The sequence below is a fragment of the Anastrepha ludens genome, chromosome 4, assembly GCF_028408465.1.
Source record: "Anastrepha ludens isolate Willacy chromosome 4, idAnaLude1.1, whole genome shotgun sequence".
Taxonomy (NCBI): Eukaryota; Metazoa; Arthropoda; class Insecta; order Diptera; family Tephritidae; genus Anastrepha; species Anastrepha ludens.
The window spans coordinates 120,007,174-120,023,300 of NC_071500.1; the positions used below are offsets into that span (position 1 = coordinate 120,007,174).

At 35.7% G+C, this 16,127-nt stretch overlaps 1 protein-coding gene across 5 annotated transcripts in view; it reads right to left on the minus strand.

The window, feature by feature from the left end:
• Positions 1-2,039: 2,039 nt before the first annotated feature.
• The window catches only part of LOC128860890 (glycerophosphocholine phosphodiesterase GPCPD1), a 57,273-nt gene continuing 43,185 nt past the window's right edge, over positions 2,040-16,127 (minus strand). For all 5 annotated transcript variants that reach the window (XM_054098681.1, XM_054098682.1, XM_054098679.1 and 2 more), the window contains exon 2: positions 2,040-10,723. In XM_054098681.1, coding sequence (XP_053954656.1) covers positions 8,804-10,723 — 1,920 coding nt within the window. In that variant the 3' untranslated portion in view covers positions 2,040-8,803. The remainder of the gene's footprint in view (positions 10,724-16,127) is intronic.

Consider the following 16,127-nt stretch of genomic DNA (forward strand, 5'->3'; position numbering starts at 1 on the left):
AATCCCCGACTGTGAAGTTAATACTAACCTTAATATAAAAAAAACCTGAACTGTGTTTATTGTGCATCATTTTGCATTCGTTTTGTTTTTTTTGTTAACTTTTATTTAAATGGCGGAATGAAAATCCACAAAACACCAGGGTACTCCACCGTCCGTGAAATCACTGCTGCGCAGGGCAATGCAAAAATGCAATGTTAGCTGCTTTAATAAACGAAAGCAAATTTACTGTGTACTTTTCATTTTGCACTGATTTTAAGCCTTTATAGTTATCGAATAGTTTATTTACTCCTCATTGGATTAAGTCTGACACAATGACAAACTTGGTATGTATAAGAGTTTACCCCTTCCGCACCCACGTAGCTCTGAATCGATGCCACGAATCATGTGCACGTAACTGCCGTCGTTCGTGTGGTCATCCAATATTCTGTTGATACGTTTTATATCTTTAGCATCGATATTACAATTTTTTAACCGGCTCTTTGCTCGAAACTTTGTGAAAATTTGTGGAATTTGTGTTTTGACACATGTAAATTCAATGTACCATCAAGAGAAAACATTACTGGGAATTATTCGCATACGCATCTGCGGCTGTGTACAGTCATCACAGCTTATTTGATACAAATACGAATTTTTGGTAAAGTAAAAAAACCGCTGATATTGCAGATATTTTATTTATTTAGAATTCATGCCGCAGCTTAAGAGGTACCGTTAAAAATACCGCTATTCCCAGCGTAAGTTTCAACAATCGAAATTTTATTTTTAGTATGCGAGACACAAAGCAATATTAAATTTATGTACGCTTGTGTTTTTTAACCATAGGACCGCGTTCTTAGATAGAAAAGCGTGAGTTAGTTTTGAAGCATTTCAAGAAAGGAATGCATGCGGCATGCACGAAAATCGTGTGGTATATGAGAGACAGACTCCAATTAAAACTTCCACAGAGAAAGAGTGTGAATGGTTAGTGCGCTAAGTGAAGAAAAATTCAGAAACAAGTGCTCCAAAGTTAACTTAAATGGCCAAAAAGGGTTTAGGTAAGTCTTGCCATCCAGAAACTGTTCGAAGAGTACTGAGAGAGAAATTTGCCATTTACGCGTGACTACCTAAATAGAGCCCCAGCATTTTGGAGCGCTGTATTTTTTGCAGACGAAGTAAAAATAAACTTATTTGGCCCAGATGGCAGACCTTTTATACAGCGCGAGGCCAATACGCAGCTCAAAACTAAAAACTTTACGAGCTACTATAAAGCCCGGTGGTGGCAATGTTATGGTTTGGACATGCATGTCATCCAATGGATCTGGAAATTTTACCTCTATCGAAGAAAGAATGAAAAGATATATTTATTTAAAACTTTTGCAAGAAAATTTGATTCAAGGCGGTAGAAAATTACAAATTGAAGATGACTTTTGCTTTTATAAAGATAACGACCCTTAGCACAAGTCACAATAATACAAACCTGGTTAATACATAAATGTTTGCACTTTGCTGAAACTCCTGCACAATCACCGCATTTGACCGTCATCAAAAATTTGTGGTCAGTTTTGAAGAAACATGACATCCATAAAAAGGCGATACTTGAAGAGTGGAACCAAATTATTCCAGAGTACACAAAAAAAACTGGTTGACTCCATGTCACGTAAATGCGAAGCTGCAATTGATAATAAAGGATGCCAAACAAAGTACAAAATACCTTAAAATTCCAATTTTTTTTTCTGCATTACAATGAAATGGTTTACTTAATTGTATTTTATGTTGAGAAACGAAATAAAACAAAATAAATAAAATATCTGCATACTCTGTTTTCCAGTTTCGCAAAATATTATAACAAATAGAAAACTGTACAAAAAAATTGTATGTGTATCAAATAAGCTGTGAAGGACTGTATTCAACTTTGTTGACAGAGCCATTATCTGCTGCTTATTTTGCAATTTGATGTGCCTTTTCACTAATCGGTAGACCAAAATGGCCCGGAGACCATAAGTAGCTTCAAATTCATTGTTTTTATTAAACAAAAGCTCCATTAAAAAAACAACTCATTTCACTTGAATTTGAAAATAAACGTAATTGAAAAAATGGTTTATTAACTTTTGTAAATTTTTATGTATGTCTCTCAATACAATTACTGACTTAGTTATGTAATACAAGCATACTATGTAAATAGCGTTTACTCGAGTGCAGTTATTTAACAAACAAAATATTATATATTATAATTTTTTTTTTTTTTTTGTAAATCACATTTGGATATTTTTGAGCAAATATTAGTACACTAAACGTAGCATAAACTATTTTCAATTTTTGAATTTAAAGCATTTAAGCTTCAGGTTTTTTGCTTTGTATTGGTGTAGATATTTGTTTGTTTTGCATTATAAATAATTTAATAGGGCGTTAAGAATTTTGTATTAATAATAGTGACTAAACAATATTTGGTTTTTATAAAATGTAAATATTTAGTGCAAGACTAACAGTTGTCATATCAGTAGAAAAAATCTATTGTCTATTTATTTCATTGCTTTGTATTAGAGGCAAGACCAAAGCAACGCCCACTTTTTTCTATAAAACTGGCTTGCTCAACTTTATTTGTATATTGTTTATTAAAGCCTAAAAAAAATAAGGTAGAGCTATATTTTTTCTTTTCAGAATGTTATACAATTGCTTTTATTATATTATCACTTTTCTGCTGCAATTTGTTTCAATTGTTCATTTAAAGTGTACATACATACATTCTGCTTTAGAGGTTTTACATAAGCTAGCATTTATGTTTTTTCATCCTTATTAAAATTTGTTTAAAGCCGTTTAAATTCGCCGCAGTAAATTGCATAAAATAAATAGAAAAACTTTTTTGTGTATCTTTTAACAATTGAAATCTCGTATTTCTGTGGCTCACTTTGTTTTGTGTGCTAAACATTTTGATAAAGTTTAACAATAATAAAATATTGGTGTTTTTACAAGAAATCCATAAGTTTCATTTACTTTTTGTCAGCTTATTTAAAAATTGTATTTTAAATTAGTGTACTTTTAATTACAATAATTTATTATTTTTATTTATTTATTTTTATAATATTTAGTTAATAAAAATTAATTGGTTTTTTAACGTATTTTCAAATAAGTAAATAATATCACAATAATTTTAAATTTTTGGTAATTCTGATAGTAGTAAATTAAAAGTCTTTTTTCATGAGAAATGGCAAATATATATATATAATTAGCGCTTACGACCTTTTACACCCTTTTTGGTCGAGCTCCTCCCCCAATTTATTTTCTTATTTTTCATGAAAAAAAATAAATAACTTAACTTGAAATTTAAATTTAGCGTCTTTCTTTTTTATTAATTCTTTGCACATAATGAGCTCTAATATAGAAAATTATTATTATTATTATTTGCTATGGTTCCAGGGAGTAATAAAGCAAGGTAAATTATGCATAAAAATTATTTCCTTTCAGCGAAAATCCGAAAATTATCAAATATTTTCTCCTATAAATATAAAAAAAATATAATAAAAAAATAAATTTTTATATATGAAACGAAAAACGCCAGCTAATTTATGTATGTTACCAGCTCTAAACTGAGGTCTTTTTATTAGCCATTTGCGTTGAACATTTAAAAAAACCCCCAAAAATACTATGACTGTATAAGGAGCCTCTCTATACATATTTTTGCTCGCGCACTCCTACAAAGCTATTAAATTTTTTGTACTTTCTTTGAAATGAGAAAAAAATTTCACTTAGACACGGTCAAATCGGCTACAAATATCTTTTCCTGTGTTAGTAAAATTGTGGGTACACGTGGATTCGATACTGAAAAACTATGTTTGTTACATACTAACCGGTAGACAAAACGGAATACGAAAAAACTTTGCTCCTCTTTTCTTGTTCTAGTATCGGATTTTTATTGCAATACAACAAATTATCGCCAAACAGCTTCAAACCAAACACAAAAATTCAAAAATTTAATAATTTTAATTTGGTTCAAGTTGCTTTCAAACGTTACTTGTGCAAGTAGTAATGTCACCAGCAAAATTAAAGAAATTTGAAGAAAATTTTAAGTCAATTTGGCCGCGCCTAGTTACCTTTAAGACTGGCCCAGCTATTTTTGATTAAACGTGTTGTACGTAAATTGTATTTCTAATTGAACTTCCTTCATAAAATATCAGGAGTATGCATGCAAGGAAAACAGCCTTTTTATGAGTCTGTTTCGACACTTCAGGTACGTTTCTGACTACCGAAACATCTGCCAATGAGAAAGAATTAATGGAACTACCATAAAAAAAAAACGTTTTTATTAACATTCTAAAAATATTTATGCCCTTTTTACTTTTTTCAACAATTTGTTGAACTCTACTCTATCACATAACAAAAACGAAACTTGAATAAGTTTTCGTGTAAAGTAATAATTTAATAAAAAACACCAAATATTAAAAGACGTGTCTTCGGAAACATCTTCTATTGCTAAAAATTTTCCTAGTAGCCTCGTAAAAAGACAATGTTGATAAGGCGACTCATCTTTCAAGATGATCTACGAACCATCATATGGTATATCTGGCATTTTTATAGGAAAGAAGCGGGCTGAGCGGCAAACGCAAACCAAAGATAGAAGAAGAGATGTCTAATGAATACTTTTATCACACTTGGCAAGATCCATACATTCCAATATTTTTAACTGGGCTTTGATTACTTCTGGTCCAATTCCGTCGTACCTGCAAATCTGTTTTGGTGTGTATCTCTCATATTGCTTGATTTTTTTCCGTCCTTTGTATATCTGACGGAGTTTCATTAAAGCTCGGCTTAATACAAATATGTTAAGCGTTAATCATATCTTGTGACACTCTGTAATGGGTTTGAGCAACTCATAATAAACTACACCCTGATAATTTCAGCTAATATCATAGTTCCTGTTGTCGTTGCGTATGCACTTCTTATGAGCAACCATGACGATATGCATGTGCATGTATGTATGTATGCAGTACGTTTTCTGAAAAAATAACGCCGTTCGGCCTACTTCTGTTTCAACTTTTCTAGTGGTCAACTCGCTCCAGACTTCAAATAGTACTGTGTTCCGCTTCTGCTTTTTCTCATATCATTTCTACAATACATCAGGTTGATATCAGTTGGGTGGTTCACCCACATACTCGTATATGTTCACAGTTTAGTTGTAGTATAACATATAGTGTAGAATAGAGCTTGACGCAGCAGTCACATGCAGACTAAGATTTTTTCAGACGAGAATATTAAATATTATTCAGCCATTTTTTCGGAGAACAGCAGATGAAGAGCTTAGAATATTTCTGCTCTGAATCTTCTTGGAATAACCAAGTAAATGGCAGTAACAGGACTTGTATAGCTTCACAAGAAATTACCTCATTTTTTTATCAATATCAGCTACACAAACTATGGACGGAGCAGTTATTCATGCATTGAATTAGGTGGTATTCGTAAAAGGCCTCAATAAGGCGCAGTGCTGAATGTCTTGCTTGGAATAATATTCCACTTATAAAGTCGAAATCCTCTTGTTTGAAGTTATGGCAGATTGGCTGAGCTCCTTGTTGCGCGTATCCTGTATGTTCATGAAGAGCTGAGTGCTAGTTGAGTAAACTGCAACTGTGCCTTTGTGTCTCAGAAATTTTCAAAATCTTCACTATTTAAATCAATAATATCCAATGGCCTTGAAAAAACTCAGGTCCCACAATACGCAAAATGCATAATTCCGAAATCGTTTCGTTTTTACTTTCAATCTTGATCTATATGATCTTCACTCATATATCATAATATCCGTCTAAAGCTCATCAGTCATATAAAACTTCTCAGTCATATAAAAGTGCTGGGAGTAATATTTAGAGTCAACAGCTTCCAACGTCGATTTCTAGTCTGCTCATTCTGGCAGACACCCCACTTAATGTTTGCTTTGGAGCATCAAAGCACTTTAGAAGTATTTTTTTAAAACCTTATAAAACAAATTACGACCCACTTTTGATATATCGAGCTCGCTTTTCACCGTTAAGAAAAGGATATCTCGGTAAATGATTGGCGATGGTATACCTCAAACTTTTTATTCAGCTGGTGCATTTTTTTAGGAGCTAAACAGTTGTAGGCCTTTACAAACTCTTGTATTTCTAAGCCCAGCGCCAAATCATAAATTAAACGTACGACGGTAATTTGGGCAATCCTTAGGTTTAAAATTTTTGTTATTATTAAGATACTCTTATTTAGGGACTATACAGCGACTGAAGACATTTGACTTGTTTATGTCATACGTTTGTGTCTTTTTTCCAATTCCCGCTATCACTAGGAGTAAAGACGAGCCAAAATAGGTCAGAGTACTTGATATTTGTTTGTCTTTCGATTCAAATTGTGAGATCATATTTAACAGGCGTGAGTGCTCGAAATAGAAGGTTTTCTAATGATTTTTCAACGGTCGGTGAAGGTTAGATGTATCTAGCGGATGTAAATAGATCTCACATAGACCACAAGGATCCATGGTATTACCAGTCTTGTTGCAGTCGCTAGTTTGTGATACATGTCTTGACGAGTTTTAATTTTTTTCTGAGCAATATCCTTCAGCGATGAAAAGTATACCGATCCCAGGCAGTTGTAACGAATTCTGATTAGAGCAGGGCAGTGGCAAGGAAGGTGTTCTAACGTACCTCCTTCTTCATCGCTTAAATTACACGCGTAGTTCTGGCTCAATCCCACTTTAGCTGCGTGATATCAAGTAAGACAACGTCCCGTCAGTACTCCAACCAACATTTTACATTCCTTCCTCGGCAGTGACAAAATAAAGATAGTTGTTTTCGTATTGCAAGTTCGTAGCATTATTTTGGCAATCCTGTGGGAGGTCGAGGCTTTCCATATAGCCTGTGCTTTCAGAGTTAGTTCCTCATCTGGTTCCGTCTTCAAAACTGAGAGTGGATATAACTTCGACGTATTCATCTTATGCAAGCGCATACCAGTCTTAGCAAGTTCGTTGATTCTCTCATTTTCTTCTACCCCTTTGTGCCCTGGTACCCAGTAAATTTTGACCTGTCTGCTCTCGCAGAGCTCGTCCAGAGCTTAATAGCCAATCCAGTAGTTAAATTAGATTATGAAGTTCTGAACAAAATTCGTAATGCATTCGTTGTTATCAGAAGCTAAATACTACAACCATTGCTTGACGAATAAGAAATATTTAATGACTCGAAGTGTTCCAAGGAAATGGTCCGCCAAAGAGCGGCCAATATGATCAAAGCATATGAAAACTTCAATGCGATTACTGCTGCTTCATTAGTCTTCAGTTTAATGAATACCCATCCAAACTTGTGTAGAATCATAAAGCGTAAAATTACCGTGAATGGCAATAGGGCTCGTGATTTGGCTTAGGTTGACACAACTAATTGTATTCGATGATTCAGAGCCTATTTCCGTTCTTTCCAAGGTAGATATAGGTGTTAGAACTGTTTTCGGATCCTCCAATCTACGAGCATCAGTTGTGTTTTTTAATGACTATTACTCTAAACTGGATTGCCCGGTTGAGTGGTGGGGCCATTACTCTTCAAGATGCATCACTGGCGTTTAGTGCCATCACTTCAGATTCGAAATTGCAGGTACCTCCTGATCAATAATTAAACAGAAATACTGATTATTTCTTTGCTCTATAAAATGCCAATTTATCTTTTTATATTAAAATTGTGTACTAATTTTACTTTAAACTAATCAAATAACAGAAATTATTAACAGATGACTAAGTTTTCAATTTTTTTGTAAATTTACTGCCACTATTTGTTTTTTTGTAAAAGTCATAAAAAACAACAAAAAAAACAAAAGAGCTATAAATAATGCTTAACAAAGAAACAAAAATTTATGAAAAAAAAAAAAACAATTAAGAATGAAATATTCCAAAAAATCAGAACTGTTCTTATAATAAATATTTTTTAAGTTATTGTCATTTTTAAATTTAAAATTAAATTTCCATCAAAAATAGCCTCGAATTGATGCCATCAAGAAAGGCCAAAGTAATAAGGTAAAATAGTAATTTTTATGTATACAGGTCCATATCTCACTCTCAAACTCATTGGGGCTATGTGTTCAAGTGACTCTCACCCTGATCTACTCACATACAGACTCTCAATTTTAAATATGTAGAATTACATCTTCTTTAAGAAATACTGAGAGTTGTTTGTTGCTTTTCATTTTTTTTCAGGGGCAGAATTACTTACTGCATTGGGGGTCACGCACCACAGTTCCACACCGGAGCTCGAGCTGGATAGCGACTGCGGGGCTGCCAACACATTCCCACTATACCTTATACTTTCGCTTCTGATTTCTCTTGCGCTCACTTAGCGATCTGTGTTCGCCAGCGAACGACGTTGATCGAAAGTTGCGACTTAAATAAAAAACAGTTCCAAATTTTTAAATATTTCTTTCTTTAAGGGAACTATTTTTTTATGTTTTCAATTATTTTTTAAGCATATTTTTTTTCTTTCTTTCATTTGAACATCATCATTAATTAGATTGTTTGTCTACATTTTCCTTTGTGTGTGTATTTAATAAAATCTTTAGCGTAAGTGTTTTTGTTTGTTTTGTTCTAAGTTTGTAAGTATTTTTAAATATTGCTCTAATATTTATCTTGTGAATATTTTATATAAAAAAATATATATGTATATATATTATTAAAATTCGGCTCTACATAAGCCCCTCACTTATGATGGCTAATGGCCCGCCCTCTTTCCGCCAATCGACCGTTCGATTCTGCTTATCTCTTAATTACTACCCTCCCTGCCGGGTCTATACCCGCCCCTTATCACTATCACTGCTCTCTGTCCACACCACCGCCCACTTAGCGCAGGCACTGGTCCTCGAATTGCGCCAACAGGCTAGACGAATTGAAGAATGCACGCTCCTTGTCTTCGGGTATATACAAATCTGTGCGATCGTAGCAGGTTGCAGTCGCACCAATGTCCACAAAGTACTTCACCCGCTCCTTTGAGTTACAATCGTCACCCCACACAACCGAAATCTGTCCCAAGTTCCGTGCCTTTTGGAGCAATTCGGCACCTTCTTCACTCAACAAATCCTCAGCGTGTGGCGCTGTGCCTGCCAACTCGAAAGCTTGCGCATTGTTGATCGCTTGCTCAACAGTGCGAGTACGCAAATCCATGAATGGCAGCCATTTCTTGGTTTGACCTTGGGTCAAGAACATCACAGGGAAAAGATTTTGCTTGAAGCGCAGCATAGTGCAAATGTCCGCGTCGAAACTGGAGAAAATCAGCGGACGACCACAGCCATGATTGATGACAGTTGCCAGCACACGATCAGTGAAGAAATTCTTGTCGATTGTCTGATGCGCTTCGGGCGCACCGCTGGCACGTCGCTGTGGCCACTTAATTTCAACATCGATTCCCAGAGACTTGGGCAGTCCCTCAAGTACATCAACTAGTGTGGGGAAGATGCGATGATCTACACGTGGCTCTTCGTTGTGGGACGGAAATTCGACTGGCTTGCCATTGATGATGGCGAATACGCGCAATTGCTTCAGTTTCTCATAGTTCACGTCCTTGATCAGCACATACTCCAGCTGTTCTGGCTTGGTGACTTCCTTCCCCTTGCGCGCTGTGCGCATACCAAAGTCATGGTAGATCACCGGCACTCCGTCGGCTGTTAAGTGCACATCCAACTCGATCATGTCTGCGAATTTTTCGTATGCGCGCATAAACGAAGCAATCGTGTTTTCACGTTCGGCCGGTGGATCAGCAATGTAACTGCGTCCATTACCACGATGCCCGACATTCAGATTTGGCCAGCTCTTGGGCCAGTAGTGCGCGTATGTGGTGCGGAAATCAAGCGTCTTGTCAGCGAATGGCTTAACGACCAGGTACGGAAGTGTAAGACGCGCAATAATGGTGGTGGCCTCAGGCACCGGCTCAGTGATGGACAACTCCAGCACACCCTCGCTACCCGCGAGCTGAACGGCCGTAATGACTGCCTTGCCGACTGCACGCTGATCGGGTGTGTGGAAAAGCAACGCAAAAGCAGTCTGCAATGGGCATGGCGCAGTAATATGGAATACTACGATTTCTCCGCGTCCATAGGCAATGCCAAAAGCCTGCTGTGGCTGCAAATGGCTCTCGCCATACTTCAACTTTGCCACTTCAACGTGCACACCCGACTCGGTTGCTTCGCTCTCCTCATTCAACGGCAAAATCTTAACTAAAATTTCGTCGGCTGGATCGAATTTTTCAATATCGAGCACTTGGAACATTTGTTCACGTTCAAACTTCAGCTGCACTATGCACTCATTCGTCAACCAGCCACGATTCACTTGCGTCTCACCACTGCCATCTGCATCACCAAAGCGATCGACGCGCGTTTCTGCAACAGCCAACTCGCCTGAAGGCTTGAACACGCGTGGTTGCAGGCGTGTTTCCCAACGACGAATCTGCTTGCGCCCTTGCTTGTCCTCAGCATAGATGAAATAGCGGTAGCTGATGTTGCGGCAAGTCTGCAGCAAAACATTGGCCTGCCATCTGCGACCGCCCGATTGCGGCTGCAATGCAACGGAGCGCTCCAAACGCCACTCACCCAAAGCTTTCACATCACCCGTGAGGCCAACGCGCTCGCTAGGACCTAAGTCGGCGTGTAGCTCAACGACGAATTGCTGCAGTGTAGGCGTGCAAGGTGAGGTTGTCGATGATTGCGTAGGGGTGTCCAAAACCAAAAGCTCGTTCACAATCAATGCGGTATCCACGTACGAGGAGCACTGCACGAAAAAGAGCAAAAGAAAAGGACGAAAACATTTTAGTACTTTCGGAAAAAACATCATACGATTTTATAGAAACTAATTAATTCTGAACAAAAGCAATGAAGAAAACGCGAGCTGATTCTAACGCTTGTCAGCGTTTGACTGCAGTCACGCTTGATTGAGTCCATGGTTTAAAACTAAGCGCAGCGCAATTGCTCGCGTAAATGCAGGTATTGCTGATTAGATTTACCAACAAAAATCTCAAATGTAATGGGATGGTCGAATTTGTTTAGCTGCCTAGAATGATAAGCATTTGAATAAAGATAATTAGTAGCTGCCAGCTGCGCGCAGCGGCAGGAAGACTTCTAACTGAGTGAGATGGGTATCAAGTCCGCAGATCTGAGGTCACGTGCGTCAGCCGAGCCTTCAGAAAATAAGCAACAAAACAATTGGCAGCGCTAAACAGATAGCAGGCCATTTCCTGAAGTCTTAAAATTACTAAACGTGACAGATTAGCAATAGAACAAATTGTTCTGAAATATTCAAAACAAAATACACGTGCGGAAGAAAAACTATTTTTTTTTCATTGGGCATAACACAACTGATTACGCGACTGTTATTGGACTTATATTCTATTTTCAAACAAATAAGCAAATAAAAAGTTTTAAAAATATTTTACTGTTACATGTACGTATTCTGTTTTTTTCACCCCTGACCTGTGTTTTTGGTTTTACTTTTTATTTAGTTTTTTCGTTTGCCTTAAGTTGAACGCTCAGCCAGAGATCTGAAATTATCGATGGCTCTATTAGTGACTATCGATTATTTTTTTATCGCAAAGTCAACCATAATTTTCAAAACTTCCGTCAGGGCTCGTTAATGGTTTGCATTTTTTTCATCAGCTTCTGCTCGACTCTGTCGGTATTTACTTTAATTGTGGCCGAGAATGAAACTGAACTACTTGGCATCAGATTTATTTAAGAAAACAAATTGTAACCCAGCTCTATCCTGAACTTACCTAATAAGAGAATAGGGCCTGGGTGAGGTACTGTGATGAGCAGAGGGCACAATAGACCATGAGGTCGACGTGTAAACTTCGAAGTAATCTAATCTCAACCTTAAAAAAGTTATACTCTGATGCATCGGGAGAAAGCACCGTTTTTATCGCGGTCAGTGTTTTTGGTGAACATAACTCATGTAGAATTATTGACTGGAACTAGAGAAGTTTATAATTACTCAGGTTTCAGTAGGCCATTTAAAGTACTTGGAATATCGCTAAAGAAAACTTTTCTCTCTGTATGGAATCCTAAAGCATATTTAGCAAAGCTATGCAGTTAAGGTCAAATTAGATGGGCTTTCCTAAACAAAAGTTTAAGCGGCGATCTAAATTTCTCTGCTGCTGGCATTCTTATCATAAAAACCCATTCGCCGTTCGAAGTCGGCTTAAAACTGTAGGTCTTCCATTTGTGAACAACATCAAGACGCACGCCACAAATATGAGGAGGAGCCCGGCTTAATACCCACAAGAGGGTGTAAGCAGGGAAAATTGCAAATGCGGGCCCTTTCAAATGATGTCTAATTCATATAAATACGTATAATCTCGAGTCCGGGCACCTCTGAAAACTCCGGGCCAGTGGGAAAAAGTACCCGATCCCCCCCTCTCGTCGGGCCTGGGTGTAAGCAACAGTTACATAATATGATCTATACATATATATATATTCCTATGAGAATTATAATTAAAGCTTCCCAATCTCCCAAATTTTGTAGCGCAACTATGCCCAAACTGTCCTGGTCGTCACCGATCTGGATCCTCAGAAGTCCCTAAGCGTATTCTAAAAAGTGCTGAGTGAAAATGCAGTAGAGTTCAGCTCCTACATAAACTCTGCCGCCATAGCCTCATCAGTCATCTGCCCCATTAATATACTCGTACCTGCAAGAAACCACACTTGAATTACTTTATGAGCGCTTGGCTGAGTGTCATATCCTTCGTTCTTCGAGTGTTTATAAAAGTGAACCCGATATGCTGTAGGCATTCAGTTTAGATCACCTGCTTTTAGTAGCATCTCCAAGCTTCACATCAACTTATGAAAACAGAAAATTCAATGGGGTTTTTATGTCTGAGCTCGATTCCGCAAATCCTACCATAGGCGCTGTCCTGTTTTCTTATTTCACGCAACATCGGGTATGAGACAAAATGACTGCGATATTCTGCAGGTAGTATTTTTAACGTAGAGGGTTGAAACAGGTAAATTGGTAGTAAGTCTAGTTTAGTATAACTAGTTTTCTAAGGTTCTTTCTAAGGGTACGCGCACCATCTGAATCTAATATTAAAGTAAAAATGAATGCTTATTTAGAGCTGATTACTACTTTAAAAATTTCGGAGAAATGTTAGCACAGTTTGCCATTCTCAGTTGTCAAACCATAGTAACCAATATCGATAGTTCTCATGCAGCTAAAAAATACACCCGATAATAATCGAAAAATAACTTAAAAGTCATATTGGGTAATCTTAAACAAAAAAGTAAAAAAAATTCTAACGACAATGCAACTGAATAGTTCTTCAATCGATGCACATAACAACAAAAGTTGAGTAAAATTAGTAATTAAATAGTATCTGCCGGCGTAATTTTTTGGAAGCGATTGTGTGGAAAATTATTGCGGGTTCAATCTCCGTAATATTAATATAGTTTAACGCTAAAAAGCAATTATTTGCCATATAGGGCATTTGAAGTGCCAGTTTCTTTTTTAAATTCAATTTTGAATGAGAAATTCATTACCTCCAAAAAAAAAGAGATAAATTACATAGAAAAAATAAATAAAAAACAAAGGATTGTGATGAGTGGACAAAGTAATTAGACGATATGGCACTCAAATGACAATTTCACTTAATTTCAACATTTCTAGACTCATTAAAATGCCATCAAAATATTTACACACATGCACCTACGCATGTGTTTGTGTATTTTCATACAATTAATTATCATAAAAAGGCATTTCAAATGGTACTTTCCCTGTCATGGCAACAAATTCCTTGATAACTCGATATTTCGCTATTTAAACATTTGAAATGTTAAGCCGCCAGTAAAAAATTTAATCATTTCGTATGACTTTTTACGAAAAACCATTAAAATATCAGAAAAAAATAGGGAGAATAATTCGGTGTCAGTTCTGAATGATTGACGAAGTGCTTACGAATAGCACTCATTTGAGTATGCATAAGTATGTGTGTTCACAGGCACCTGTTTATCTGAATTTGTCATTGCTGTGAAAGCAAACGCGTGTCCCTGACATAATTTTAATATCCGCAAATTAAATTAACTACCAACAAAGTACTGTAAATAAATGAAAATAGAAAAGTCAAAACTCGGAAAGAACATTGCGCTCACAGGCGCTTATATAAATAAAATTTTTCAACAACAAAGTAAATATAAAATAAAATTAATGTTTTCCCAAAGGCAGCACTGGCATTTAGTAATGCATAGGGAAGGAAATGACAGTACTCGGTTCTCTTTAAATGAACAATGGAATAAATAACAATTATTGGTAAAGTTTAAACTATAGGTCGGCTTAAACTGTAGGTACCTCCATTTGTGGAGCAACATCAAATAGGAGGAGGAACACGGCCAAACACCCTAAACACTCTTGGAGTGTTTGAAATTTATTAAGCAAATATAGTCCCATTAGTTCGTTTTATCATTACTTTTCTTTTGTTTTTGTTTTGGAGTCCTTTTACTATCTTTTCTTCCGAAATACTTAAACATGTTTTAACTGAATTTCAGTTTTTTTCTCAATTTACTTCTAAGGATATTTAATATATACTTGTTAGGCAAACTCTTAACAGTCCTTAGATCAGCCATACATTTCTTGAAAATTATTAGTCTACACAGTCCGCTCTCCAACTGAATAGACAGAATCATCCGTTGCACTCGATTATTCAATTATCATCGGTGGAGTAGCCTGTGAGAAGCGTGAAGTCGAACCACGTCAGGCAATTTTCATCATACCCACTAAAGAGAGATATGAAATGTAACCAAGGCACAACAAGACTCATTTCGACCGACACTTGTTTTCTTATTTTCTATAGAAGTAATGAAAAATTCTCTAAATCTTAGATGCACACAATATGGCTTGAGGTGCTCTATTTCCTACAGCAATAATCACAATAAAAAAAAAAAAATTGTTTCTTTTGCTTTAAAAAGCTTTTGCTTTAAACCCATATTTCTGAAAATAATTTCTGATACACTTGTTGAATATTATATAAAATTCAATAATTATATAAAAAAATATTAAATTAAAAAATTACAATATATAAAAAAAAAATTGAAAAATTATAATATATTATAAAAAAATATATAAAATTGTAAAAAAACATGTAAAAAATGTAAAATTGAAATATTATGTACAAAAAATACTATTGTAAATTGAAAACTTATATAAAATATTAAGTTGAAAATTTATATAAAAAAATGTAAGATTTGAAAACTATAAAAAAAAATTTAAAATTGAAAAATTGTAAAAAAAAGATAAAATTGCAAAAATATATAAAATTAAAAAATTTTATAAAAATATATGAAATTGAAAAATCCATTACTTTGATCAATACTTCAGATTTTGGGCGAGAGTATACAATTATAAAATTAGATATTTGTCATGCCATCTTTCTATCACCAGTTTCTAACAGCTCAAAAACTATTGTCGCAGTATAAGCTGCGACTTTTACTAGGTTTGTAAACACAACTTGAGTTATTTTACCCTGGGTACCAATAAGCACGTGAGTACCCGGGAATGAAACATCTGGCCAACCTGTAGGTAAAAGTAGGCTTTCCCAGATCTTCAGCCAACTGCAGTGCTTTCTCTCTACTTCGATCATTCAAATCACTGTGAGACTATTATGCTCAGTGATGACTGAAAGGTATCTCGGCTGCAGTTAGACTAAACGCATGCTACCTCCAATCTCAGAAATTTCCACTAAGCATCCACTTCTTATCCTCATGCCACTTAAAGCGATCAAAATAAACCCATTTTCATATTTTTCAGAAATGATGCACAGGTCATCTAAAGGTTTTATAGCCACCTAGTCTCAGAATGCCATTTTGCTTGCGGATGTGTAATTGCCTAAGATTAAGCCAAAGTGCCTAGTATTTTGATCGAATGAAGTTGTTATTCAACAAAATACAATCATACTAAGTGCTAATTACTTTTTTTGTTGAACAAAGACCTCAGACTCTTGTGATCTTCGAGAGATACTAGAAGGTTAATCCGATATAAATATTTTGTTTTATACTTTGTTTTTTTTTCCGAATACATACACATACACATATATACATATACAAATATATGCATATAATATTTATTAGGTACTTGTTTCGCTCAGTTTTAATATTTTCGGGTGTTCAGCAAACAAAATTGCTGTAATGGCTAATTA